Source organism: Vicugna pacos, chromosome 2 (genome assembly GCF_048564905.1).
Source record: "Vicugna pacos chromosome 2, VicPac4, whole genome shotgun sequence".
Lineage (NCBI taxonomy): Eukaryota > Metazoa > Chordata > Mammalia > Artiodactyla > Camelidae > Vicugna > Vicugna pacos.
Window position 1 is genome coordinate 52,961,749 of NC_132988.1, and position 27,897 is coordinate 52,989,645.

At 34.9% G+C, this 27,897-nt stretch overlaps 1 protein-coding gene across 14 annotated transcripts in view; it reads left to right on the top strand.

Annotated features, from left to right (window-relative positions):
- STPG2 (sperm tail PG-rich repeat containing 2) overlaps nt 1-27,897 on the top strand; it is a 436,638-nt gene that overhangs the window by 387,331 nt on the left and 21,410 nt on the right. For 2 of the 14 annotated variants that reach the window (XR_012060151.1, XR_012060164.1), the window contains one exon: nt 25,060-25,147. The exons of 8 other annotated variants lie outside the window; for them this stretch is intronic. Coding sequence is in view for 3 of the 6 variants with exons in the window: in XM_072940194.1 (XP_072796295.1) it covers nt 25,060-25,164 (105 nt within the window). In the remaining 3 variants the exon portion in view is untranslated. Of the gene's footprint in view, nt 1-718; nt 796-21,445; nt 21,488-25,059; nt 25,713-27,897 lie in introns of those variants that run through there. 4 more of the 14 variants (XM_072940246.1, XR_012060161.1, XM_072940228.1 and 1 more) reach the window with 4 other exon arrangements.

Sequence of the window (27,897 nt, forward strand, 5' to 3'; positions counted from 1 at the left end):
GAGTTACATATAATGAGTTAACATATGTAAAGTCCTTAGAACAGTGCGTAAGCACATAGAAAAAGCCTAAAGTACTTTGATATTGTTATTATACATTCATTTCTTGATTTTTCTCCTAATTTAAGGTCTCAAGATTGATCTCTATTGATACATGTGGATTTAGTTCATTTATTTTGACTGTTAGGTAGTATTCTATTATTTTAAGACTCATAACTTAGTTATTTCTTTACTATGAATACCAAGTGTAAGAATATAGGTGTTAAGAGGGTTATAGTTGTTTTTCTGGAAAGAAAAGTAAAGGGAGTAGGGAAGGAATTGTGTTTTTTTGTTTTTTGTTTTTGATCATTGTGGATGGTAAACATAGGTTTGTATTATATTATACATTATACTCTACATTGTCTCTCATTTTGAAATACATAATTAAAATGCAAATTACTTCTTATGATATTTTATATTTGTATATAATTATATACACTGATAAATAATTAAGTTTCCTATTAATCAGTATACTTTGCTTATGGGTAACTTTTTATCTAAATAGTTAAAAACATTTACAAGATTAGTATTTTTATGTACCATTAATGGCATAGTACAGTTTCAAATATACCTCAGGGTATTCAATTCCCTGAAACACACATAGTATAAACATGACATAGCAGAATTAGCTTAACTCAACTTTTTATACTAAATATATATTACCATATTTCATTGAATCTAGCATGCCATCAAAGGTAAGAAGACTCATTATTTTATGTAGTGCCAAGAGAAGAAAAAAATGTTTTACCCATTCTCACGGTAAGAAACCATCCATTGTAAGGTGCATTTTAGTTTTAGAGATGTTAAAATGTGAAAAAAAGGGTGTCTAAGAATCAATAAAGTACATATTATTTTCCCTAATAGCAGCTTTTATTCCTTCAATAGACAGAAATATCATGAAATTATTAATTTATTTGTTAATCAAGTTTATTGAGGTATGATTTATATAAAAAATTTAAATTTAGAGGTTCAAGTCAATGAAATCAGATAGTTGTATAGCCACTATTAAATCACATAATAGAACATTTCCATCACTATTTATTTACTTATTTGTATTGAGTTATAATTGAAGTATCACATGTTATATTAGTTTCAGGTATACATCATGGTTCAGTGTTTGTATATATTGTAAAATGACTACCACAATAAGCCTAGTTAACATCCGTCACCGTGCATAGTCACAGAATTTTTCTTGTGATGAGAACTTTTAAGATCTGCTCCCTTAGCAATGTTCAAATATGCAATGCAGTATTACTAACTACAGTTGCCATCCTGCACATTGCATTCCATGACCTGTATTTTATAACTGAAAATTTGTATCTTTCTATTCCCTTCACCCATTTCATCCACTCCCCTACACCACTTCATCACTTCTTTACAATAAGTTTTCTTTCAGTGACCCCTTGCCTGAACAGGGCCACTTTTCTGCTTCCTAAGACTGTAGTTTTTCTATTTTCTGGAAATTCATGTAACTGGAATCATACTACTGTATGTGGTCTTTCGTTTATATATACCACTTGGTATAATAGTTTTTGGATCCATCTGTGTTGTTCAATGAGTTAGCAGTTTTTTATTGTTCAGTTGTGTTTCATTATAAAGCTATACAATATTTTGTTTATTCAACAATTGACAAGGAATTAGAGTTGCTTCCAGTTTATTACTATTATGACTGAAGCAGTTATGAACATTTGAGTACAAGTCATTATATGAACGTATGTTTTCATTTCTCTTGGGTAAATAGTAGGAGTGAGATTGGAGTGTACGTTTAATTTCACAAAAGACTGCTGAAGAATTTTCCACGGTAGCTGAAAAATCATACATGCCACTAGAGACATATGAGGGTACCAACCGGTATTTATCATCATCAAGATTTGATGTTGTTTTTTAAACTTTGAGCTATTGTATTTGGTGTGTAATTTAATTTGCATTTCCCTTAAGACTAATATTATTGAGCACCTTTCCGTATGCTTCTTTGTTGCCTATAATCTTCTGTAAAATGCCTCCCATTCAAATATTTTGCCTACTGTCAAAGATAAACAAACCCAGACACTAGTTAAAGTGGTAAGGACAGATATTAATCAGTAATATACTATTACAATGGGGAAAAGAATCCAGCGTGAACTGAACTCAACCTCAGTTTGTACAGGGGTAATTAGGTGTTTTAAACGGAAAAGGAGGGAAATGGGAGGGAGGTGAGCAGGGGCTCAGTCTCGTCAGGGAAGTGAAAATTTGAAAAATCAGAAGGGTGCTGGTCCATGAGAACCCATTGGCTTGTTAACCAGAACTTGGGGAAGCTAGGCTTCTACCCTCCCACAGAGACTGGAAGACAGGGACTCCATCTGCAGGTGTTGACTGAAACTAACAGAAAATTCTTTTGGCAGCCTCGCACTCAAAAGAGCAAAATTTTGGCAGTTTTCTCAGGCAGGCACTTTAAGTGAGGCTAGGGTCACTTTAGGGATATGGCCTTGAGCTGTTAGAAAGCATGTTACAGTTTTGTTCAAGTCTTTATTGGCCAAGGTTGAGGCCTAGTAGAGAAAGGGCTCAGAGAGCCTGGACAGAGTTTGGTCAAGAAGAGATCTTTGTCTTTAATTGTTTTTTGGCTCCTATCATTGAGCTGTAGGTTTTTTTTTTTTTTTTTTCATTCTGCCTATAATTCTCAACAATATGTTTTTTCAAGTATTTTTCGCCCCAGGCTGAGGCTTGACTTTTTTTGACCGAAGCATAGTTGATTTACAATGTTGTGTTAGTTTCTAGTGTACAGCAGAGTTATTCACTTACATATATATTATATTCTTTTTCAAATACTTTTCCATTATAGGTTATTACAAGATACTGAATATAGCTTCCTGTGCTATACAGTACGACTTTGCTGTTTATCTGTTTTATACATAGTAGAGTGTATTTGTTAATCCCAAGCTCCTAATTTATTCCTCTCCTCACCTTTCCCCTTTGGTAACTATCAATTTGTTTTCTATGTTCATAGGTCTGTTTCTGTGTGTAAGTAAGTTCATCTGTTTCATTTTTTTTAGATCCCAAATATAAGTGATATATGATACTTGTCTTTCTTTGACTTCACTTCCTATGATAATCTCTAGGTCCATCTGTGTTGTTGCAAATGGCATTATTTCATTCTTTTTATGGCTGAGTAGTATTCCATTGTATACATAGATACTACATCTTTATCCATTTATCTGTTGATGGACACTCAGGTTGCTTCCATGTCTTGGCTATTATAAATAGTGCTTCTGTGAACACTGGGGTGGATGTGTCTTTTCAAATTAGAGTTTTCATTTTTTCCAGATATGTGCCCAGGAATGGGATTGCTGGATCATAAAGTAAGTCTATTTTTAGTTTTTTAAGGAACTGCATGCTGTTCTCCATTGTGGCTGCAACAAGTTATATTCCTACCAACAGTGTAGGAGGGTTCCCTTTTCTTCACTCTCTTTCCAGCATTTATTATGTATAGACATTTTGATGATGGCCATTCTGACTTATGTGAATACCTCACTGTAGTTTTAATTTTCATTTCTCTGATAATTAGTGATGTTGAGCATCTTTCTATGTGCCTATTGGTATGTCTTCTTTGGAGAACTGTCTGTTAGGTCTTCTGCCCATTTTTTGATTGGGTGGTTTGTTTTTCTCATATGTAGCTATATGAGCTATATGTATATTTTGGAAATTAAGACCTTGTCATTTGCATCATTTGCAAATATCTTCTCCTATCCCATAGGTTGTCTTTTCGTTTTGTTTATGGTTTCCTTTGCTGTACAAAGGCTTGGTTTGATTAGGTCCCCTTTGTTTATTTTTGCTTTTATTTCTTTTGCCTTAGGAGACTGACCTAAGAAAAGCTTGCTGCGATTTATGTCAGAAAATGTTTTGCCTATGTTCTCTTCCAGGAGTTTTATGGTGTCATGTTTTATATTTAAGTCTTTAAGCCATTCTGAGTTTATTCTTATGCACAGTGTGAGGGAGTGTTCTAAGTTTATTTATTTACATGCAGCTATCCAGCTTTTCCAACATCACTTGCTGAAGAAACTGTCTTTTCACCATTGTGTATTCTTTCCTCCTTTGTTGAAGAGTAATTTTTAAATTTATTGAGTGTTGCTCTGTGGCCTAACATGTAATCTATCCTGGAGAATGTTCCAGGTGCACTTGAAAAGAATATGTTGTCTGCTGCTGTTGGATGCAATGTTCTATGTATGTTTTTTCAGTTCACCTCATTTAATGCATTTTTTAATGCCAGTGTTTCTTATTGATTTTCTGTCTAGATAACCTGTCTATTGGTATAAGTATGATGTTGAAGTCCCCAACTTATATTCTTTTTTTTTTTTACATTTTTTATTGATTCATAATCATTTTACAGTGTTCTGTCAAATTCCAGTGTTCAGCACAATTTTTCAGTCATTCATGGACATATACACACTCATTGTCACATTTTTTTCTCTGTGATTTATCATAACATTTTGTGTATATTTCCCTGTGCTATACAGTATAATCTTGTTTATCTATTCTACAATTTTGAAATCCCAGTCAATCCCTTCCCACCCTCTGACCCCCTGGTAACCAAAAGTCTGTATTCTCTGTCCATGAGTCTATTTCTGTCCTGTATTTATGCTTTGTTTTTGTTTGTTTGTTTGTTTTTGTTTTTTAGATTCCACATATGAGCGATCTCATACGGTATTTTTCTTTCTCTTTCTGGCTTACTTCTCTTAGAATGACATTCTCTAGGAGCATCCATGTTGCTGCAAATGGCGTTATGTTGTCGGTTTTTACGGCTGAGTAGTATTCCATTGTATAAATATACCACCTCTTCTTTATCCAGTCACCTGTTGATGGACATTTAGGCTGTTTCCATGTTTTGGCTATTGTAAATAGTGCTGCTATGAACATTGGGGTGCAGGTGTCATCCTGAAGTAGATTTCCTTCTGGGTACAAGCCCAGGAGTGGGATTCCTGGGTCATATGGTAAGTCTATTCCTAGTCTTTTGAGGAATCGCCACACTGTTTTCCATAGTGGCTGCACCAAACTGCATTCCCACCAGCAGTGTAGGAGGGTTCCCCTTTCTCCACAGCCTCTCCAGCATTTGTCATTTGTGGATTTTTGAATGACGGCCATTCTGACTGGTGTGAGGTGATACCTCATTGTAGTTTTGATTTGCATTTCTCTGATAATTAGTGATATTGAGCATTTTTTCATGTGCTTTTTGATCATTTGTATGTCTTCCTTGGAGAGTTGCTTGTTTAGGTCTTCTGCCCATTTTTGGATTGGGTTATTTATTTTTTTCTTATTGAGTTGTATAAGCTGCTTATATATTTTGGAGATCAAGCCTTTGTCGGTTTCACTTGCAAAAATTTTCTCCCATTCCGTAGGTTGTCTTTTTGTTTTACTTCTGGTTTCCTTTGCTCTGCAGAAGCTTGTAAGTTTCATTAGGTCCCATTTGTTTATTCTTGCTTTTATTTCTTCTAGGAGAAAATTTTTGAAATGTATGTCAGCTAATGTTTTGCCTATGTTTTCCTCTAGGAGGTTTATTGTATCTTGTCTTATGTTTAAGTCTTTAATCCATTTTGAGTTGATTTTTGTATATGGTGTACGGGTGTGTTCTAGCTTCATTGTTTTACATGCTGCTGTCCAGTTTTCCCAACACCATTTGCTGAAGAGACTGTCTTTATTCCATTGTATATTCTTGCCTCCTTTGTCGAAGATGAGGTGACCAAAAGTGTGTGGGTTCATTTCTGGGCTCTCTATTCTGTTCCATTGGTCTATATGTCTGTTTTGGTACCAATACCATGCTGTCTTGATGACTGTAGCTCTATAGTATTGTCTGAAGTCTGGGAGAGTTATTCCTCCAGCCTCTTTCTTTCTCTTCAGTAATGCTTTAGCAATTCTAGATCTTTGATGGTTCCATATAAATTTTATTATGATTTGTTCTAGTTCTGTGAAATATGTCCTGGGTAATTGGATAGGGATTGCATTAAATCTGTAGATTGCCTTGGGCAGTGTGACCATTTTAACAGTATTGATTCTTCCAATCCAAGAGCATGGAATATCTTTCCATTTTTTAAAGTCTTCTTTAATTTCCTTCATCAATGGTTTATAGTTTTCTGTGTATAATTCTTTCACCTCCTTGGTTAGATTTATTCCCAGATATTTTATTATTTTGGGTGCTATTTTAAAGGGGATTGTTTCTTTACTTTCTTTTTCTGTTGATTTATCGTTAGTGTAAAGAAAGGCAACTGATTTTTGAACATTAATTTTGTAACCTGCTACCTTGCTGAATTCTTCGATCAGCTCTAGTAGCTTTTTTGTGGACCTTTTAGGGTTTTCTATATATAGTAACATGTCATCAGCATATAATGACACTTTTACCTTCTTCTTTTCCAATTTGGATCCCTTTTATTTCTTTCTCTTGCCTGATTGCTGTGGCTAGGACTTCCAGGACTATATTGAATAGGAGTGGTGATAGTGGGCATCCTTGTCTTGTCCCAGATTTTAGTGGGAAGCTTTTGAGTTTTTCACCGTTGAGAACTATGCTGGCTATAGGTTTGTCATATATAGCTTTTATTATGTTGAGATATGTTCCCTCTATACCCACTTTGGTGAGAGTTTTTATCATAAATGGGTGTTGAATTTTATCAAATGCTTTTTCTGCATCGATTGAGATGATCATGTGGTTTTTGTCCTTTCTCTTGTTGATGTGATGTATTACATTCATTGATTTGCATATGTTGAACCAGCCTTGTGTCCCTGGGATGAACCCCACTTGGTCATGATGTATAATCTTTTTTATGTGTTGTTGGATTCTATTTGCTAAAATTTTGGTGAGGATTTTGGCGTCTATGTTCATCAGTGATATTGGCCTATAATTCTCTTTTTTTGTAGTGTCTTTGCCTGGTTTTGGTATCAGGGTGATGGTGGCTTCATAGAATGAGTTTGGGAGTATTCCCTCCTTTTCAATCGTCTGGAAGAGTTTGAGAAGGACTGGTATGAGTTCTTCTTTGTATGTTTGGTAGAATTCCCCGGGGAAGCCATCCGGTCCTGGACTTTTATTTGTAGGGAGGTTTTTAATTGCTATTTCTATTTCTTTTCTAGTGATCGGATTGTTCAAGTGTTCAGTTTCTTTCTTCTTGATTCAGTTTTGGTGGACAGTATGTTTCCAGAAACTTGTCCATCTCCTCTAGGTTATCCAGTTTGGTTCCATATAGTTTTTCATAATATTCTCGTATGATATTCTGTATTTCTATTTTGTTTGTTGTAATTTCTCCATTTTCCTTTCTTATTTTGCTAATTTGTGCTCTCTCTTTTTTCTTCTTTGTGAGTTTGGCCAGAGGTTTGTCGATTTTATTTACTTTTTCAAAAAACCAGCTTTTGGTTTGGTTGATTTTTTCTATGGTCTTGTTAATCTCTATTGTATTTAATTCCTCTCTGATCTTTATTATTTCCTTCCTTCTGCTGCTTTTTGGGGCTTTTTGTTGTTCTTTTTCTAATTGGTTCAGGTGGTGGGTTAACTTGTTTGTTTGAGATTGTTCTTCTTTTTTGAGGAAGGCCTGTATCGCTATAAACTTCCCTCTTAGCACTGCCTTTGCTGTGTCCCATAGGGTTTGAGTGGTTGTGCTTTCATTATCATTTGTCTCAAGGTATTTTTTAATTTCAGCTTTGATTTCCTCATTGATCCATTGTTTTTTCAATAACATATTGTTTAATCTCCATGCTTTTCTTTTTTTCTCCTTTGTTTCTCTGTTGTTGATTTCCAGTTTCATGGCATTGTGGTCAGTAAAGATGCTTGAGATAATATCTATCTTCTTAAATTTGTTGAGGTTTCTTTTGTGTCCAAGTACATGATCGATCCTGGAAAATGTTCCATGTGCACTTGAAAAGAATGTATATTCTATTTTTGGGGGGTGTAATGCTCTGAAAATATCCACCAAATCTAGTTTTTCTATTGTAGTATTTAATTTCTCTGTTGCCTTGTTTATTTTCTGTCTGGAAGATCTGTCTAGTGATGTTAATGCAGTGTTAAAATCTCCAACTATGATTGTATTCCCATCAATATCCCCCTTTATCTATGTTAGTAATTCTTGTATGTACTTAGGTGCTCCTATATTGGGTGCATATATATTAACGAGTGTAATATCTTCATCTTGTATCACTCCTTTAATCATTATAAAATGTCCTTCTTTATCTTTCTTTATGGCCTTTGTTTTAAAGTCTATTTTGTCTGAAATCAGTACTGCAACACCTGCTTTTTTGGCTTTTCCATTTGCATGGAATATCTTTTTCCATCCTTTCACTCTCAATCTATATGTGTCCTTCTCCCTAAAGTGGGTCTCTTGTATGCAGCATATTGAAGGTTCTTGCTTTATTATCCACTCTGCCACTCTATGTCTTTTGACTGGAGCATTTAGTCCATTAACATTTACAGTAATTAATGATAGATGTGTGTTTATTGCCATTTTGAACTTATCTTTGCAGTTGAATTGGTATATCCTCTTTGTTCCTTTCTTCTTCCTTTTGTGGTTTGGTAATTTTCCTTTGTATTATCATGGATTTTATTTAATTTTTGTGACTCCCTTGTAAATTTTTGACTTGTGGTTACCCTTTTTTGTAAATCTATTAACCTATACCCGTTTTTAATAAACTGATAATAACATGATCTCAAACCCATCCTACTGTTAAAAAATTTAAAAAAAAGAAAGAAAAAAAATATTCTATATTTCCCTGCCTCCCTCTCCCACTCTCAGTGATTTGTATGTCTTCTTTTATAATTTCGTGTTTTCTTTATTTGTAATTCATGAGTTATCACCTTTCCAGTTGTACGTTTCTCATTTCTGTAGCATCCTGCTGCTTTTCTATTTAGAATAGCCCTTTCAGTATTTCTTTTAGCATGGGTTTAGTGTTGCTAGACTCCTGCAGCTTTTTTTTTGTCTGTGAAACTCTTTATTTCTCCTTCTATCCTAAAGGATAGCCTTGCTGGATAAAGTATCCTAGGCTGCATCTTTTTTTCATTCAGGGCTTTGAATATATCTTGCCACTCCCTTCTGGCTTGTAGTGTTTGTGTAGAGAACTCAGCTGAGAGCCTTATGGGGGTTCCCTTGTAGTTCACTCTTTGCTTTTCTCTTGCTGCCTTTAGAATCATTTCTTTATCCTTGACTCTGGCCATCTTGATTATGATATGTCTTGGTGTGGGTCTATTTGGGTTCTTCCTGTTTGGGACCCTCTGAGCTTCCTGTACTTGGATATCTGATTCCTTCTTTAAGTTTGGGAAGTTTTCAGTCATGATTTCTTCAAAAACCTTTTCAATCCCCTTTGATCCTTCTTCCCCTTCTGGGACCCCTATTATGCGAAGATTGGGACGCTTTATATTATCCCATAGGTCCCTTATGCTATTATCATTATTTTTTATTTGCTTATCTTGTAGTTCTTCTGAATGGGTGCTTTCTGTTGCCCTGTCTTCTAGATCACTAATTCGTTCCTCTGCATTAACTAGTTGGCTTTGCACAGCTGTTAGATCATTCCTCATCTCTGTCAATGAGTTTTCCCATTTTGCTTGGCTCTTCTTTATAGCTTCAATTTCATTCTTGACATATTTTATTTCTCTAAGCATTATCTCTTTTAATTCCTTCAGCAATTTGATCACTCCTTTTTTGAAATCTTGATCTAGTAGGCTATCGATGTCTATTTCATTGATCTTTCTTTCAGGGGATTCCTCTTGTTCTTTTAATTGGGAAAGGTTTCTCTGCTTCTTCATCTTGCTCATACCTCTCTGGCAGTGTGGTTTATGGAGTATCAGTTGTCTATTTTGGATCTTAAGGATTTTATCTATCTAATGCCTATTTAGGAATACAACTTAGGAAAAAAAAAGAAAAAAATAGAGAGAGAAAAAGATTTTTAAAAGAAGGGAGAAAGAGGGTTTGATAACAATGTATAATGAATAATAGAAGAGCGGGTTGAAGCAGAGTATTAATCGGGTGGAGACGTCCTTTTAAAACCTTTAAAAAAAAAAGGGGGGGGTGGGGAGATGAATATATGTGTTTGAAGCCTGTGTCTAATCAATAACAGGACATCAAAACCCAAGAGAAGTAGAAATGAATTAAGAAGTAAAAATTAAGAGAGTAATTGAAAATAGAACAGGTAAAAACAGGTTAAAAAAAAACAAAACAAAAACAAACAAAAAAACAAACAAAAAAAAAAAACGGGGTTGTCGGTGTTCTCCGGGAGTGTGTGTGCTTTTAATGTGATGTCCTTCTATCTTCGTCCTGTTCTGGAAGCTCAGCTTGTTTTCATAGGCCCTCCGTTGGCGCCCTCTTCTGTGCTGCTCCCAGCACCTGTCGGCAAGCTGATCGCGCCTCCTCCTAACACGGGGTCAGATGCAGCTCTCCTCTGCTGTGGGCGAGCGGGTCACTGCCCCTCCGGATGCCGCAGTCAGATGTTGCAGACTGGCCAGGCAGGAGGGCGGGTCGTGCCCCCTCCCAGCACCTCGGTCAGGGGCTGTGTTCATGCCCGACAGGCGGGGGGCCGCTCTCCCCCTGCCTGCCCAGCGGGTATCTCCGCTGTTCTGTGCGGCTGCAAGCTCTGCGCCGGCGCTCCGCCCTGGCCGCGGTCCGAGGGTGAGCTCAGGGAAGACCGAGGGGCAGCCTCGTCCCTGCTCCGAGCCAAGACCCAGCTGCTTGTTTGTCTTTGTGGAGCAAGTTCTCAGATTTTTGGCGTCTTTATCTTTTGAAGAGGGCGATGATCTGTTGGAGTTCCGCAGGTGCTCTGGTTGGCTGAGTGGGTCTGTAGATGTGGGTCTTGGTGTATTTGTGGGAGAGGGTGACTTACAAGCGTCCTTCTACTCCGCCATCTTGCCCGGAAGTCCCCAACTTACATTCTTAATAGGTGTTGCTATCAGTTTCTCCCTTTATGTTTAATATTTGCTTTATGTGTTTAATAGCTCCTATACTTGGCTCATATGTATTTACAATTTTTATGTCGTCTTGTTGGGTTGATCCCTATTTCATTATGCAGTGTCCTTTTTCTATTGTTATAGTCTTTAACGTGTTTTGTCTGAAAAAACGTATTGCTATCCCAGCTTTCTTTTTATTTCCCATTCCCTCACTTTCATTCTGCATGTCTTTAGAAATGAAGTTAGTCTCTTGTAGGCAGTATATGTGTGAGTCTTTTTTTATCCATTCAGTTACTCTGTCTTGATTGGGGTATTTAGTCCACTTACATGTAATTATTGATAGGTATGTACTTATTTATTGCAAATTTGTTAATTGTATTGGGAAGGTTTTTTACTGTTTTTTTTTTGTTCCTTTCCCCTTCTCCCTTATGATTTGATGACTATCTTTAGTGTTATTTTTGGTTTCCTTTCTTTTTTTCTATGTGTAGGTATTAGATTTTTGGTTTGTGGTTACCATGAGGTTCATATGGCCATATATGCATATAACTACACATTACTTTAAGTTGATGATCTCTTAAGCTCAAACACATTTTTTAAGAACCTTGCACTTTTTCTTCCCCTACCATGTTCAGTGTTTTTTACATCATGCTTTGTCTTTTTGTTTTGATTGTCCCTTTACTTATTGTGGATAGTGATGGTTTTACTACTTTTGTCTTTTAATCTTTCTACTTTTATAAGTGGTTGATCTGCTACCTTTACCATATGTTTACCTTTACCAATGAGATTTGTTCCTTTTCTAATTTCTACACTTCTATGTGTGGTCTTTTCCACTTAGTTAAGTCCCTTTAACGTTTCTTTTAAAGCTGGTTTAGTGATGCTGAACTCTTTTGGCTTTTGCTTCTCCATAAAACTCTCTCTCCTTCATGCTGAATGGTAGCCTTGCCTGATAGAGTATTTTTGGTTGTAGGTTTTTTCCATTCATCATTTTGAGTTTATTGTGCCACTCCAATCTGGTCCGCAAAGTTTCTGCTGAAAACTCAGGTGATAGTCTTATGAAAGTTTCCTTGCACATAAGTTTCTCTTGTTGTTTTATGATTACTTTTAATTTTTTGCCATGTTAATTACAATGTGTCTTGATATGGTCTTCCTTGGGACCCTCTGTGCTTCTTGGACCCAAAAGTCTGTTTCCCTTCCTAGATGAGGGAAGTTTTTTTGCTGTTATTACTTCAAATATGTTCTCTACCCCTTTCTCTCTTTCCTCCTTTTCAGACCCCTATAATGCAAATGTTAGTATGCTTGATGTTGTCTTAGAGATCTCTTAAACTATCCTCACTTTAAAAATTCTTTGTTCTCGTTTCTGTTCAACTTGGGTGATTTCCACTACTCTGTTCCTTCCAGATCTGTATCATCTAATCTACTATTGGTTCCTTTCAGTGTATTTTTAAAATCAATTTATTATATTCTTAAGCTCTGCTGGTTCTTTATATCTTCTAACTCTTTGAAATTCTCCCTGTGTTCATCCTTTTTTCTTCTGAGTTTGGTGAGCATCTTTATGGTTATTACTTTAAACTCTTCATGGGTAGGCTGTTTATCTCCATTTGGTGTCTTTTTCTGAGTTTATGTCTTACTCTTTGGTTTGGAACATATTCTTGTGTCTCATTTTGTCCAGTTCTTTGTGTTTATTTTCATGGGTTAGGTAGGTTTCCTGATTTTGGAGTGGCCTTATGTAGGAGATGTCCCATGAGGCCTAGAAGCACACTCCCCTCTGTTTACCAGAGGTGTGTACTCTAGGAGTGCCCTCTATGTGGGCTACTGTTGCCTTTCTGTTGTCGCAGGGCTGACTACTGTGGGTACACTGGCGGGTGGGCCTGGCTCCTGGCCCAGTTTGCTACAGTATTGTGTCTTGTGCAGTGAGCCTGCTGAAGTGCAGGGTAGGCTTCCTATCTGGTTGGCTGCATAGACTGGAGGAGGCATGAGCTGCTGCCAGCCAACTCTTGGGTGGGGCTGGGTACACATGTGGCTATCTTTGTGTCCCTAGGGAGGCATGTATTGCCAGCCTGCTGGAGGGCATGGTTGGTTCCCTGTTTAGCTGTCTGCAAGGCTCAGGGGATTCTACATTTATTTTAATTTCAATATTCCCTAAACTTTTTTTTTGGAGGTCATTTATCTGTCTTCTGGAACTTAAACGCCATGACTGCCAGAGCCCGATGTGTGACTTAGACCCCTTGCTTCATGGAGAGAACCTCTGCAATTGTAATTCTCTCATTTGTGGGTTGCCTATCCAGGGATATGGTCTTGACTATACTCCATTTCCGCCCCTCCTACCCATCTCATGGTTCTTTGTTTATATGTTTAGTTGAGAAAATCTTTTCTGCTAATCTTCAGGTCTTTCTCATAAATAGTTCTCTGTAAATAGTTATAATTTTGGTGTGCTCAGGGGGTCATACTACTTCACATCTTGGTCACATCCATAATGAATATTTTGATCCATTTACAGTAACCATGGATATCTAAATTCTAAAACCTTAAAGGCTCTAAATCCAGTTAGTTTAAAATTGATGGAATGTTTTTGAGACTTCATCTGAGAGAGAGTGATGCTACTCAGTTCTGTAGCTATCTCTATTACTGAACTAGAATGTAGATCTAGCACTAAATATCAGAATACCAGAATGCCAGATTCTAAAGAGCATTCATAGTCCATAAAATTGTTTGTCTTTAAAAATAAACTCTATAAGGTACTATATAATCATGAATTTTGAGTAAACTTTGAGAACTTTTTATGGCATTTCTATAGTGTGGAAGATTTTGCACTTTGTACCATTTATGATCTGCTGCATTTTGATGAGGATAAAGTGGTCATGCTAAGTGTACTCTGAAGCATTTTCAGAGTAATAGCTTTGTTCCTTAATCATAAAGTTGATAATCTCTGAACCTACGCTGCACACTATTGGCACTTCAGGAAATTAGCAATATTTTTATTCTTTTTACTTTCTGATTCTTGTATAAATAATCATTTTCTACCCCACATACAACACATTCTTCTCTATGTATCCTACCAATAGTTTTAAAGTATTTGTTTTTACATTTTGATATTTAACAAATCTATTATTTGTGAGTATGTTTGTATGTTCTTGTTATAGGGATTTAAATACTTCAGTGTAGATAATTGTTTTCTTATCCATGCTCCAATTGTTTATAGTGCCTTGTCTTGGTTTCTAGGCTCCATTTGATTGACAAGTATTGCAATAGTAAGGCACCTTGAAACCAAGCCAGTCAGTTTAATAAATTAGTGATTTTAATTAGTCTAGTATGGCAAACTATTCCTTATTCATTTTGTTGCAGTTACCTTGTTATCACTCTTTGAATTATTAGGAAATAGTAGCATAATTAAGTTGAATATCTTAGTTTAATTTTAGTAAAATTAAATAACTCTTTGATAAGTTTATTAGGATTACTCTTCTATAACAAAATAAGAACAACAAACATTAACTTGAAGACTGTGTTAAAAATACTTTAGTAGGACTCAGGACAAAGTGAGATCCAATCTAAAAGCAAACCCTACCTTGCTAATTGACAGTCATTGAGATTATCATAAGAAAATTATAGCAGTATTCTACTATAAATTTTTCTAATTCATATTTCAAGTTCATATCATTTTACTCTACCTATATAGCAAAATTCAACCAGATCACTGTAAGTAAATTCTTCACTTAATCCAAAGCTTTCCATTTCCTGATCCTAATATACTTTTTAAACAATACTTCCTATTATTTCATTTCATATGCATAAATTTTAGCCTAAAGTGCTTGCTATTCACCATATTACTTGATGACAATATGCTCACTTTGTTTACTTCTTCTGTTCGCTCTTCTTTGAGCATCACTTATTCATCTCTACACTTAAAAAATCAATTTATATTTTAAAGCCCAGTTTAAATGTTGACTTGCCTGTCACTAACATAAATACTGACTGCTTCCTTTGAATCTTTATCTTTTCCCTTTGTATCATAAACATATGAATTTCTTATTATTAGTTATATGATAGCTCCATCTCTTAATAGACTGTCTATTCTTTACAAGCCATACCTGTGTCTGGTTCACCTTTATTTACTCAGAGTGTCTATTATCATATAGTAGTGGATTTACCACTATCTGTTGGATTAATATAAACTAGAGATATGATTTATTAAAAAGATACCAAAAAAGTATAATAAATGATGACAATAAGTTAAGGAAGAGATTGTAAACATTAAAAAAAGACAGACAAACAGAATCATAGAATCATTAGGAATACTTGATGACTGAGGGTAGATGAAAATAATATGAAATATTTTGTTATAATTATTCTAGGGAGACAATGGTAGATCAATCCCTAGAACTCATGGTACCTAGCCAGGCAAAAGGAATTCAGAGCTGTACATGGGAAACTGTTATCCAAATTATAAATTATAAATGACCATGTATCAGAGAACAAGTGTGACTTGTATAATAGCAACAATTTATATAAAATGAAATAATAACAATGGCAAAACAACAACAGTTAATGATTATTGAGGGTTTATACACACACCACACAGTCACATTCAGACATACAGCCAATGGACAACTATGAAAGATGGAAGACTAGTTGCTGTTCATAATCAGAAACAGGGACCTTGAAATTGTTATAGATTGCTCCCTGATGATGCAGGCTTATGTGCTGCTTTGATTTGAGAAAACAGTCATGGTTATCACTAAGACATACTGAAAATAAAACAAAATAAGCTAACGCTCATAGTAGTTCTGAGTCTTCATTTCATCTTTCTAGTCAGATTTATCAGATGAGATCTAGGCTACTGGGATATCACACTTTCTTTGTTTTCCTCTTATCTTACTGGCTGCTGCTTCTGTATCTCCTATACTAATTCCTCTCATCAACTTGATTTAATACATTGGAGAGCCCATGACACATTTGCTGGACCTTTTCTCCTTCACTAACCTAAAACTTTCCCTACTAAACTACATCACAGACAAAATCCCAACCTTCTGATTTAATCATCCCTAATCTCTCCCTACCCAGGTAATCAATTGTTTTCTGTCTCTGTGAGTCTGTTTTGTAAATAAGTTCATTTGTATCGGGTTTTTTTTTTTTTTTTTAGATTCCATATATAAACAATGTCATACAGTATTTTTCTTTTTCTTTCAGGCTTACGTTACTTAGTATGATGATCTCCAGGTCCATCCACATAGCTTACATTCTAATGGTAGAGACAAAAAATGTAAATAAGTATTTATTTAGGTAATTATAGATCTGCTCCACCCATATGCTGATAATTTCCAATTATATCTCTAACCTGGTTCTAGTTCTCTCCTCAAAACTCCACAAAATTTATCCAACTGCCTATTTGATATCTTCATTTGGAGACATCACTTGAAATAGTGTCAGGTATTTACCAGGTAATCAATAAATACTTAACAAATCAAGAAATTAAAAGGATGATATTTACAACCAAGTAGAGTTTATTCCTGGAATGAAAAATGGCTCAACATTGGAAAATATTTTAATGTAATTAACTGCATTAACAAATTAAAGAATAAAATAATGTAACTGTTTTAAAACATACTGCAAAATTGTTTTCAGAGTTAAAGGATCTTTCCTAATAAAAAGCTGAACTAAAATAGGATTTGACACTGCATTAAAATGATTTTAAAACTATGTAGAAAATCCTGATAGCAAGCATAATATTAAATATTAAAATATTAGTCTTATTCCCATTAAAACTGGGATGAAGACAGTGATTCAGCCATCATTTAACTTTGTTCCAGAGGCTCTAAAAAATGAAATATGAAAAAAATAATGAAATAAGAAGAGCCAATATTAAAATAAGAGATGCAGATGACATGAGTGTATGGCAAACAAAAACAAGAAGCAGTATTGAAACTATATGGAGAATATTGCAAAGTTGCCAGAAAAAGATATTATTGAAACAAATTCTTCATAGTTAAAATAACAAATTAGGAAATTCTGATTACACACAAAACACTAGACACTATAATGTCCAAAATAAAAAAAAAAAGTATATCAGGGAATAAAATTGTTAAAGTTTGTTGTATAATATAAACCAAAACCTGCACATATATAAGAAAATATATGTGCCACAGATCTGTATAGGGAAAATGAACATCATGCAAATATTTACCAGATTATAAATCTAAGGCAATTTTTTTAATATATTTACCGATTCAACAAATATTTATTGAACTGAATACCCACTATGTTCCTGGCACTAGGCATGCAGGCATGAGGAAGATGACTAAGATTCTAGCCTCCTAGAGCTTGCTATCTATCTGAAGTACTGTTGATCTACAATGTTGTATTAAATTCTGGTGTACACATAGTGATATTCGTATAAGTGTTTCATTACAAGGTATTGAATATAGTTCTCTGTGCTATACAGTAGGACCTTGTTGTTTATCCATTTTATATATAGTAGTTAAAATCCCAACCTTCTGATTTAATCCTCCCCACTCTCTCCCCACCCGGGTAATCAATAGTTTTCTGTCTCTGTGAGTCTGTCTGTTTTGTAAATAAGTTCATTTGTATCAGTTTTTTTTTTTTTAAGATTCCACACTTAAACAATATTATACGGTATTTTTATTTCTCTTTCAGGCTTACTTTACTTAGTATAATGATCTCCAGGTCCATCCACATAGCTTACATTCTAATGGTAGAGACAAAAAATGTAAATAAGTATTTATTTAGGGAATTATAGATGGTACAAATGAAAAAGTAAGGGCATAGAAAGGAGCCTGATGGTGGTGGTGGGGCTGGTCTTTTAAAAGTAGAGGTGGTCAGCAACAGTCTCTGTGAAGAGGACCTTTCAGGAGAGACATTTAAGCATTGAGGGGTCATTATGGGAACAGTATGAGTGGAACACCTTCTACTCAGAAGCATCAACAAGTGCAAAAGCCCTTAAGCCAGAGTGTGTGTGATATGTTTGGGAAGAGCAAAACAATTAAGAGTGTCTGGAGCAGAAGGGGAATGTGGTAGAAAACGAATTTGGGTGACTAGTTAAAAGAAAACTTGTGTAGGACCCACACCCACGTATGTATATATATGTGCACTGTATTATATTTAAACTTTTGGATACACTTTTTAATACATTATAATTAAAAGGTAAATATTCCTAGTAGGCCGAAAAAAAAAAAAAAAGAAAAACCAGTTCTTAAACATTAAATAGGAGAGTGGCCAAGATGGTGGAGTAGGTGGTCTCTGTGCTCACCTCCTCTCATGAGCACACCAAAATCACAACTACCTGCAGAACAACCATTGTTGAAGAAGACTGGGACCTACCAGAAAAGATTTTCTACAACCAAAGACAAAGAAGGGACCACAGTGAGACAGGTAGGAGGGTACACTCAAGACAGAATCAAATCCCATACCGCCCAAGGTGGGAGACCCACAAGCTAGAGAATAATTCTATTGCAGTGGTTATTCCAGAGGAGTGGGAGTTCTCAGCCCCACATCAGGCTCCCCAGCCTAGGGGTCCAGCACTAGGAAGTAGAGGGAGGCCCTAGAACATCTGACTTTGAAGGCCAGCAGGGTTTAACTGCAGGAGCCCCATAGGACTAGGGGAAAAAGAGATTTAACTCTTAAAGGGTGCACACAAAATCTCATGCGCACTAGGACCCAGGGCAAAAGCAGTAGTTTCTTAGGAATGTGGGCCAGACCTACCTGCTGGTCTTGGAGAGTCTCCTAGAGACTCCTGGAGAGGCAGAGGGTGGCTACAGCTCACCCTGGGGCATAGACATTGGTGCAGACTTATTTAGGAACATTCAATTGTGTGAACACTGCTGCTGGTGGCTGCCATCTTAGCTCAGAGATTTTTCAATATCCACAAATCAGTCAGTTTGGTACACCACACTGAAGAATTGAAGAATAAAAACCATATGGTCATCTCAGTAGATGCAGAAAAAGCTTTTGATAAATTTCAACATCTGTGTATGATAAAAACTCTCCCGAAAGTGGACATAGAGGAAACATACCTCAACATAATAAAGGCCATGTATGACAAATCCACAGCTAACATCATCCTCAGTGGTGAAAAGCTGAAAGAATTCCCTCCCAAGATCAGGAACAAGACAAGGGTGCCCACTCTCGCCACTTTCATTCAACGTGGTTTTGGAAGTCCTAGCCACAAAAAGCAAGGAACTAAAATAAAAGGAAGCCAAATTGCAAGGAAGAAGTAAAACTGTCACTGTTTGCAGATAACATGATACTGTACACAGAGGATCCCAAAGACACTACCAGAAAACTAGTGCCCATCAGTGAATTTGTTAGTTGCAGGATACAAAAGGAATATACAGAAATCGATTGCATTTTTATACACTAACAACAAAATATCAGAAAAAGAAATTAAGGAAACAGTCCCATCTACTAACACATCAAAAAGAATAAAATACCTAGGAATAAACCTACCTAAGGAGGCAAAAGACGTGAACTCCAAAAAACTGTAAAATGCTGATGGAAGAAATTGAAGATGACAGAAACAGATGGAAAGACATACTGTGTTTTTGGATTGGAAGAATCAATATTATTAAAATGTCCATACCACCTAAAGCAGTCTGTAGGTTCAGTGTAATCCCTATCAAATTACCAATGCCATTTTTCACAGAACTGGAACAAATACTCTTAAAATTTGTATAGAAACACAGAAGATCCTGAAGAGCCAAAGCAATCTTGAGAAAAAAGAACAGAGCTGGAGGAATCATGCTCCCTGACTTCAGACTATACTTCAAAGCTGCAGTAATCAAAACAGTCTGGTACTGGCACAAAAACAGATGCATAGATCAATGGAACAGGATAGAAATTCCAGAAGTAAATCCACACACTTACAGTCAATCTGTGACACAGTAGGCAAGAATATACAATGGAGAAAAGACAGTCTCTTAAATAAGTGGTGCTGGGAAAACTGGACAGCTGTGTATAAAACAATGAAATTAGAACATTTTCTACCACCATATGCAAAAATAAACTCAAAATGGATTAAAGACCTAAATGTAAAACCAGATACTTTAAAACTCCTTGAGGAAAAGATAGGCAGAACACTCTTTGACATAATTTGCAGCAGTATTTTTTTTTGATGTCTTCTAGTTATGGAAATAAAAGCAAAAATAAACAAATGGGACAAAACAAAGTATTTTGCACAGCAAAGGAAACCATAAAAGGCAACCTATGGAATGGAGAAGATATTTACAAATAATGTTACCGACAAGGGATTAATTTCCAAATATACTAACAGCTCATGCAGCTCAATATCAAAAAAATTAAAGAATGGGCAGAAGATCTAAATAAACATTTCTCCAAAGAAGACATGTAGATGGCCAAGAGGCACAATAAAAGATGCTCAACATTGCTAATTATTAGAGAAATGCAAATCAATACTGCAATGAGGTACCACTTCATACTGCTCAGAATGGCCATCATCAAAAAGTCTACAATAATAAATGCCAGAGAGGGTATGGAGAAATGTTGGGAATGCAGCCATATGGAGAACAGTATGGAAGTTCCTTAAAAAACTAAAAATAATTACCATATGTTCCAGCAATCCTACTCCTAGGCATACATCCAGAAAAGATGAAAGCTCTAATCTGAAAAAATACATGCACCCCCATGTTCATAGTAGCACTATTTACAATGGACAAGTCATGGAAGCAGCCTAAATGTCCACTGCTGGATGAATGGGTAAAGAAGATGTGATAAACACACACACACACACGAAATGTTACTCAGCCATAAACAGAATAAAATGATGCCATTTGCTGCAACATGGATGGACCTAGAGATTATCATACTAAGAAGTCAGACGGAGAAAGACAATCACTTATATGTGAAATCTAAAAAAGTGATATAAATGAGCTTATTTACAAAAGAGAAACAGATTCACAAACATAGAAAACAAACTTGTGGTTACCAAAGGGGAAAGGTAGGGGAGAGATAAATTAGAGGAGTTTAGGATTAACAGATACACACTACTATATATAAAATAAACAAAACAAGGACTTACTGTACAGCATGGGGAATTATATTTGATGTCTCATAATAACCTATAATGGAAAAGAATCTGAAAAAGAATATAAAGACTATTACATGTATAAAGAATATTATATATGTATATTTATACCTGGATCACTTTTCTGTACACTTGAAACTAGGACAATGTTGTATGTTAAATATACATCAATTTAAAAAACCCATAATATAAAAGGAGAAATTATATTAGTATGAAGTTTACTATGGAGGAAGGAAATGACCAATAAACATAGTAAGAAATTCGAATTCCTTAATAGAGAAATATGAGTCAAAACAATGGGCTACTGTTTTCACCAAATGTGTGGCACAAGAAAGAATAAAAGCATCCAGTGCTATAACGTTTTTTGGAAAAGCAGTATTTATTTGCCCTACCAAAATCCAGTTTTAGAAAATATCCTTAAAAAATAAAATTTTATATAAGGATTTATTTCTGAAAATGGTTATTCGGTATTTTTACAGGCAGCACAGTCAAAATAATCTTCACGTCTATCGAAAGACAAGGTTTGAATAAGTGATAGTAGTGGATCTATGAAAACTATGCTGAAAGAGAAAATGAGTAAGATTGACAGTGAACTAATGCTCTGTTAATTGACTTGTGGAGATATCCATAATACAGCATGAAATAAACAAGCATATTAAAGAATTGTATTATATAATGCCATGTATTTATGAGATAAATCTATATATGCATAATTTTTTTCAGCACAGAGAAGAGTACAGATGGATTCACGTGGAAAAGTTGTTACCTGCTGGGGGAGGGTTAGTGGTTTAGTAACTTTCAAAACCTGCAATTGTTTCATTTATTCCAAAAATCAAATAAAAAAGGAAGATGATATTAATTTAGGCTTTTCCCTAAAAATCGTAAAATCTTCTGGTCCACTGACAAGGCTTTCTCCCTTGTCCCTGGTGTACTAAATGGTGGGGTGGTAGGAACAGTTTGTCTTACATGCAAGCAATAAGTAAGTATATTGTAGAAAATTTAAAAACAATAATCAAACCCACTAAAAGTCAGTTGGATTTTTATCATCACTATGAGCTGGCAATTCTAAAAAATATCAGTGATAGTGCCTCTCTCTGCCATTGTCACCCCCACTACAGCATCATTTTCCCATGTCCCAACTGTAGTTAAGAAACTAAACTAAAATAATGTTAAATGTCAGTTATATCTCAATAAAAAAGTTTGTCTAGGTAATGAATTTACTGACCTCTAGCTTCTTCTATCCTGTCTCAGTTTTAGACCACTCTTTCTCTAGTTAATCTTTGCTGTTAACAAATGTGTGTATGTGCGTGTTTGAATATATATATTGTTTGTGTGTGTAGATATATGTATGAGTATAGATATGTTTTGGGGGTGGCAATTAGTAGTTATTATGAACTACATTTTTCTTCTGTTAAATCTACTTTAGTCACAAAAATATATGTTCTTAAAAAAGAAAATATCCTCAAGAGAATTCATAGAATTTCCAATTCTGTCTCAAAAGGAAAACCAGTGTTAACCTTAGACTAAATATAAACAAATTCAACCGTTTCAAAATTCAGTAACATAGTTTTCTAAGTGCTCTTAAATATGCATTATCCCCTATTGTGCCATTTATCAGATTAAGTAACTTGACTTCACATATATTCCAAATAGCTTGACTTTTATAAAGTACTATATGCACTCAATATGAACATATTCTCAATCAGCCATTTTGAAATTTTGTATGATGTATATTGTATGCATATCTAATTTGAGAGTTCAAAAGGAAGAACGCTTTTTATTTACCATTTAGATCTGCTTGCCTTATAAAAGTTGGTTTTGCATTATATGTGAAACTGAAGAAATAACAGTGCTTAGATAAGTCAGTAAACACTTAGAAAATATTTTCTTCAAATTCGAGTGGTATTGTATTTACAGTATTAAACCTTAACTGCTGTGAACCTCTTCTTGGAATATTACTTTTCATTTTTTTTCCCAACAGTGAAACATTGTTTTCAAACGAATTTTTAAATAAGAAGCCAAATAGGATAAACAGATAAAATTGCAGCTGTTGTGGGGACTGGCTGGGTGGCTATCCTAACCTGCCCTCCTTTTCTCCCTAAAGCCCATGTCCAGGAGTCTCTGAGGCACCGTCTCAGAATCTCTGTGGGTCCCCAGGGCAGTATTTTAGTATTTCACTGTGGCTGAAATGTATGCCATATTAAGGAATCACTTCAATGGCTACATCGTTCTGAGAAATATTTGAGAAACACTGAAATAGGAATAACATTATTTGAATAATATGAATATTGCTATTTCATTTTATTGTTTCAACTAGAGACTATGATCAGGAGACATTTCCTCAGATAAATGAGACTAAAGTTTAAACTGTATGGTCATCAATATATTCTACATGACATAATAGTGTATGAAAATTCTATAAAGATGCATTTTGTACCATAAAATCGTGAATTTTAAGAAGTATATATTTCAGATTGTACACTAAATACTATTTATATATGTATAGAAATATCAGATTCTCCTTTGCAAAATAATGAGATTTTTTCCACATTATAAATCAAAGAGAATATGTAAAAAAAAAAAAACTTTGACAAAGCAGCACGTACCAGCAAAGCAGATGTGCCTCAGATCTCAGTCAGTTGTGGCTCCATTAAAAGAGTTCGTCCACAACATTTCCCTCATCTCATGGCCTCCACATTTTATTTTATTGTTAATTCTGTCTCCTGAGAGAGGACTTAGGTCCAAATCACAAAATAATTGTCTCAATCTTACTTTCATTTTATATTGTAAAATGAAAATGTATTTTATAAGCCAAAAACTCCCATAACCATAGCTTATTGAATACAGTTGTTCTAACAGAATCCACTATTACGTAGTATTTTTTACTCACCTGTTAATTTCTATTTCTGTGTATACCCATAGCTCCTAAAAATGAGGCATGCTCAACGTAGAATATCCTTAACTGTCTGTCCATTTGGTTACTGGGCCTTTAAATTCTGTTAGATCATTCCCTCACAATGCCCTGACCAGCACATAAAAATGAGCAAGGAGTGACAAAACCTGTTCTAGGTACTTGCACTCCCTCTTGCCTTCCTGACACCCTGACAAAGAGATTCTTGTAGCTTCTATTCTTCTCTGTCTGTGTCTTTATGTGCCATTTCTCCAGTCTTCCTTTTTGGCTCTTTAAGCTTGGTCTTTCTACTTAGTTTTGCCTGCATCTCTGGGTTTTTGTCTTCTTTGTAGTCATGGGTCAGAAACAACTAATTTTACCTCTCCTATCTTGTGCATGCTGCTGCCTACTGCCTTCATCGCCCTCCCTCCCTCAGTATTGCAGACTCCCGATGTCCAGAACTCAACCTAGCATCTTCCTCCCTGATTCTGCTCTCCAACTGTTCTTCTCTATTGGTGAATTATAGCAACATCCTGCCTGTTATGTTGGACTCCTTCCTCCATACCACGGTCATATCTAATGAGGCAACGCACACAATATTTCCAATGAACTGTTAGTTTTCTCTTCTAGATGTTATTATAGACTATCTTTATTCAATATCTTTTCAGGTTTTATTTCATTTTATTCCAAAAGAAGACAAATGACCACAGTAATTCCAAATCCAAATTCTTCAGAGTGAACTGAGTTTTTACTATAGCATACTAATGTGGATTTTTAAAATTTTATAAATGTTATTGGGTTGTTACTATAGAAAAGTGAGCCCTCTGTTAGGCCAATAAACAGGTGGATTTTTAATAGTACTACCTGAATATCATGATTATATATATATATATTTTGCCTGATTTTTAAAAAATGCTTCGTGCTGTGTGGGATGATTTCTAATCTTTGTTTTTCTGACCCATGTTTCCTAGAAAAAATGGCAGCTTGTTTAATTGCCTGACCAAAATACCATAATGTTTTGAATGTTTTGAACTTTGGTTGTATGTGGTTTTGAGTTCTGTTATAGTTTTTGCTTTTGTGTGGAAAGAGAAGCTAGTTGGTAGAGAGAAGGGAGCTTATAGTTTTTAGTTATCTGTGAAGAATCTGAAAGCAGCCTGACTAACTGAAATACATTTCTCAAATATCTTTTTCTTCATTCCCCAGCTCCACTGCATGGGCCAAATTACTACAAGGCTGTTTGACACATGGAAGAACTTTCTCTGCCTCAGGGGAAGGAAATGGGATTCAGTTCAACCAGGAGGGAGCTGATTTGCTGCTCTATAGTGTTTATAGAGCAGACGAAAAAATTTAGTAGTTTAAGGATCAAGTTCATAATGGCCACCTCCAGAGAAACTTCGAACTATTTATTACCACTTTTAAGAATCTTTCCTTCTAAAAAGCTCCAAGCCTCCAGATATAGAACTTTACATGGAAGTGCATGTTATATATTTTGGATTTGAGAGAGAAAATGCTGTAAAGCATGGAAGGAGAGAGGACTGATTAAGAGCTCCCATTCTAGATGACCTCAGTTATAGCAACCTATCCAATTAAGTTCTCATTTCTACATAGCACAGAGGTCACTGGAGCTTTTTACTTTTTTCCTGATGGTTAATCAGAAAAGAAAAACATAGTGCTTACCTGTGATTAATTAAAACAAAAGAAAACAAAACTTGTTTGGACATAAATATGAATTTGAAAACCCAAAGAAATCACCCTTCATTATTGCTTTTGAATATTAGTAAGACAATACACAAGTTTGTCACTATCACAGATTTTTAAAGAAATCATTAAATGAGGAAAAAAGTTTACCAGAAATATTTTATGCAGTAATTTCTTGGAGTCATAAACATTCATTTCTTTTAGTTTTCATTGTTTATGCAAGACATTGACAATAGGCTGTTAAAGTACAATTTAATCACAGGATTTATCTTAAAGAGAATATATAGTAAAGTCATTTACATATGCTGTCACCTGACTTTCTTCTTTTAGAGGTAATATAAAGCTTATTCTCTGTAGTCTACAGTATTCCAGACAGATGCCCTACCAAGTAGAGAATCCATTCTCACTGCAGTATACTGTGCTCTGTCTTTAAGAAAAAAGCAGCAAAGCAGTTTCAATAATTCTATCAGCCATATTCTTATTTAAACCACAGAATGACTTTTATTTAGTGTAGAGTTCCTGGCAGTGTTCCTTGAGCACAATTTGTCTCCTCTGAGTTTGCATTTATCTCCTGATCCAGTCACCAGAACAGTCTAAATATTTTAACCTATTTACCAGCTTTCTCGTTTTTTCCCTCTCCAATTCCATTTTTAATATAATTGGCTAACAGACTGGTCTTCTTTCAGTAGGCTCTAAAATTATTATTAATATTCCCTGTGGTTCATATAACATGAGTACCGTATAAATGTAAAATGAATTCCTAAACATGTTATACATGTGATTTATTTTAAAGTTGAAAACTTCTTTTCGTGAATCATCATCTGGTGATTCTGTTTTACTTTTGTCATTAGTAAATGAATGATGATGCTTTGGGAATTTTTTTCTGTATAAATAAAATGTAATTATAGTAATATATAATTGAGAATTTATATGCTTTTATCCAGTTAAAATACTTAGTGTTCTTTTAATCATATACTTTTTAAATTTTTAATTTAAAAATAAAATAAAAAAATCTCTTATAGTTGCCATGAAAACCAGTAATGTTTATTTTGGAAGATTTTGAGTATATTCAGTGAATCTGGCTTATAACTTCCATCTGCAGTAATGTTGAAGTACTGTCTGGTTAATACTTCCCCATAAGATGGGGTTAAATTCAGTGGCTATGCAATTCTCATGACCTTTTTCAGATACTGGAGATAACTTAGTCATTTTCCATTTCTCAGCTATAATATTTCTTTTGAATGTTGTGAACTTTTAAAAAATGTCACTAAAATGTTAACTATTTTTTTTTTCTTCACACATTTGTGGGTTTTGACTATACTAACATGGGTGCTAAAAAGTCTATTGCAAATATCTTTAACAAACTCTGTAACTTTCTCAATTTGTAGATAATCCCGTTTCACACTTCAATGCATGATTTATGGTATCGAATAATCTATGATCTAGTCTTCAGAAAGGACACCAAAAAATATCTTTGGTTTCCTTCTTTACTCATTATTATTTATTTAAAATAATTCATTTTTTTATTCTAAAATTTTTACTATGTTGTTCATATACTTTTTGGATGATTTTTTTAAACTCTAGGAGGGTGTAAATAATGTAACCATAAAATGGAAGAATGCCACAAAAGACATTTTTGTGATGGACATATCCATCTAAAAAGCAAAAACTTTCATGTGAAAAATAAACATTTAAAATCCTCAGAAAGAAGTAGAAAACTACTGTTAAGAAATACCACAGATATCTGACAGATGTGAGTCATTTACTACATGCCCACTTCTCTTCTAAGAACTACTTATTCCCGTCAATGGAAAAGAAAACCGATCACCTATTCCTGCTCACAGAAGTATGCAGAGGCAGCTCTGGCTCTACATCTAGAAAACATAGCTCGAGAGAACATGCTTTTAATCTCTCCACTAAGAGTTAAAATACAAAATTATTTCCACTATGAGTAAAGGCATTCAGAACATGTCATGCCAAAATGTGCCACTCTGGCATATTGACTATTTTGAGTTAAAGGCACTTGCAAAATGGCAAATACAAAAAACTCAAACTTTCCTTCTTTTTTGTAAAAGTAGGAGATGAATTCCCATGTGAAAGATGTCCTCCCTATACTGGAAGGAAAGTAACATCCCTGTCATCAAGGATGAGAATTCAGACCTTGTTAACATCATTCCTACCCCTTTTAGCTTCTCCACAAAGTCTTGTTACTTTTCCACAGTTGCTTCTCTTTGTTCAGCCTAATATCAAAGCCTATAGGTTTTACCATTTCTTTGGGTCTTCACTCCTTATGAAGGTGCCCATGTCACACAAAACTTTATTAAAAAACTTTTGTATTTTTTT